This window comes from Quercus suber, unplaced genomic scaffold, assembly GCF_002906115.3.
Source record: "Quercus suber isolate HL8 unplaced genomic scaffold, Cork oak 2.0 scaffold_844, whole genome shotgun sequence".
NCBI classification, from domain to species: Eukaryota; Viridiplantae; Streptophyta; class Magnoliopsida; order Fagales; family Fagaceae; genus Quercus; species Quercus suber.
Genome location: NW_027070274.1, coordinates 220,685 through 223,376, shown reverse-complemented (window position 1 = coordinate 223,376; position 2,692 = coordinate 220,685). Strand labels below are relative to the sequence as shown.

The window sequence follows — 2,692 nt, the reverse complement described above, 5'->3', positions numbered from 1 at the left end:
CATAATGATATTTTTACTTGATATTTTTACTTAATATTTTTATAATATTTATACAATAAATTATTGTTTTAGATTAATATTTAAAGTAATTAGATTACTATTTAAAGTAATGTTAATTCTCTAAATGAATTAGACTTTTTTTAGTTAATTTTTCTATTTTTTTATTAAATTAATGTTTTTATATAGATTAATATTTAAAGTAATTAGATTACTATTTAAAGTAATGTTAATTCTCTAAATGAATTAGACTTTTTTTAGTTAATTTTTCTATTTTTTTATTAAATTAATGTTTTTATATATATTTAAAATAATTATTAAATTAATTATGACGTCATTACGGTTCGACCTCAGTTCGACCTTGGTTCGACCTGAAAAACCTTGAACCTCTCTCTTTTACGGTTTAATGAACAGTCCGGGTCCGAAAACCTTGTCCTTAATGAGAGTGTCATTTGGCAAAACCTCATAATCTCTCAAATGAAGTCTCTCCTTTTATATATATATATATTGATTGATTGATTTTACACCCACTGATGTGGATGTTTTTTTGGTTAAAATGTGTAAAATGACATACTTTTTGTATTTTGCAAGATTATGCAACCACTGATATGGTTGCTCTAACAGAGATTGAAGGCAACTGTGTATATTTTACTCTGGCCGATGATGATCACAAAAAATTGTACTCATACAACATAGAAGGAGGAAATCTTTCGGTCTCTCCACCTTTTCTCTGATACTGCCATCATGGCAAACCTCTTCGATTTGGCTGATGCCTAATCTCAGGTAACATTATACAATATCACATCTTTGCCTCTTTCTTTTGATCACTTATGTTATTCATTCGTAGTACAAAATAAACTAGTCTTATGCATAAATGTATTTTTTAAACAAATATATTTATGTATTTTTTTTTTTGGCTCAGGTTTACTGCATTAAGCTTATAAAGATACGATTCAACTATTCAGGAAATTATTAAAAACTTTTACCATTTTCCTTTTTGGCTGCCTATATCAATTTGAACGATTTCACATTAGGATTCTTAGGATACTATACTAGCAAATCATTGTCTGAATAACTAAATTGAATATTTATTTGTTTCTCAAAAAAAAAATGGAATATTTATTCAAAAATAACCATAAAGTATGATCTTGGAAGCAGCATGATTGGGCGTCACATAGGACAAATCAAAGAATAATTTTTTTTTTTTTCAAGAATTACTTTACTAACTTTTAATTTTAATTCTTTGTTTAATATTTTATTATTCTTAAAAATTATAATATTTGGTTATTAATAAATTATAGTCTTGTTAGTAGTGATGGGCCAGGCTAATTTTGAAATTAATTTTATTCTAAACATCATTTCATAGTTATGAATTTAATGAATTATCCATTATTACTTTTAAATTGATATATATTTAACAATATATGAAAAATAAACACCCCGTACTTGTCTGTGTTTATGCCCGTGCTTTTATTTTTTTTGCTAAACATTATGTCCGTGCTTCCCTAGAATATGATTGTCTGCAATAATGATCGTGTTGATTATATTTTATGCATTATATCTTATTATTCTTTGCTGACATAAAATCACGCAATACCAGTTCTAATATGGAAGAACAAGGAAGTGGCAAAGCCCACGAAAAAGTAAATTATTTAGAGGATGTGGATGACACAATTGATACTGAAGAATATTTACCTCACCTTCCTTTTGACATAGTTAAACTGATTGCCGAGCGATTCTTTTTAGTTGATTATTTAATTTGCACTTTCGCTACCTGTAAAACGCTCCATTCAGCATCACCTCCAATCCAATGGAGAATTGAAGCACAAAGGTTGGAAAACCCTGCTTTATCTCCATGGCTAGTGTTATTTTGGAAAGAGAGTGGTTATTCTTTCGTTGATCCAAAGCATGGTGACAAATATCACGTTAACTTGCCGCAAGCGATAAAAGAAAGCAGCATAGTTTGTAGCTCAAAAGACGATTGGCTGCTCGTAACTGTAGACTTATCAACATCCTTTTTCAATCCATTTACGCAAGCGATTCTTCCATTGCCAGATTTCTTCGGAATTCGGAACTCTTGCATGGGCTTCTCGTCAACCCCATCCTCTTCAGAATGTGTAGTTGTTGAGATTGAGCAGAGCTGCAATAAACCAAAATTCGTTGTACGCTTTTGTAGCCCAGGGATGAATATTGGGATGAGTGTGAAGGTGATGATACAGACTCTCTTTGACTGCAATAGCCCAGTTTTCTCCAAAGAAGCATTTTATTTTTTGGGTAGGGTAGTAAATCTTGGAATTCTAAAGCTAAAAGGTGAGGAGCCTAGTTTCGAAGTTCTTTCCAAGCCTAAACCACCTTGCAATGGTAACCTCCAAAAGTTTCTAGTCGAATGTAATGGTGAGCTCTTATCAGTATTTGTGGCTCCATTTGGAAAGTGGGTTCGAGTTTTCAAACTAAATGAATCAAAGATGACTTGGAATTGGATTAGAGTTGAGAATTTGGGCAATTATATGCTTTATGTTAGTCGTTCATCGTCCTTATCTCAATAGCAAAAACACCTGGAATGGAGAACAAAATTTACTTTCCTAGATTTTATGGGCAAAGCATTTTCTTCTATTCACTAGAGACGGATGATTATCATTCGTTTGAGAGTAAGGACGTTGTCAATTTTTACAGCACAACAGAAGAGTTGTTCTGT

The 2,692-nt window shown here is 31.0% G+C and overlaps 1 protein-coding gene across 1 annotated transcript; it reads left to right on the top strand.

Moving 5' to 3' along the window:
• Window positions 1–1,604: 1,604 nt before the first annotated feature.
• LOC136065079 (F-box/kelch-repeat protein At1g57790-like) lies at window positions 1,605–2,543 on the top strand. Its single transcript, XM_065767756.1, has one exon. It carries the CDS (start codon window positions 1,605–1,607, stop codon window positions 2,541–2,543), a length of 939 nt encoding a protein of 312 aa, XP_065623828.1.
• The last annotated feature ends 149 nt before the right edge of the window (window positions 2,544–2,692 follow it).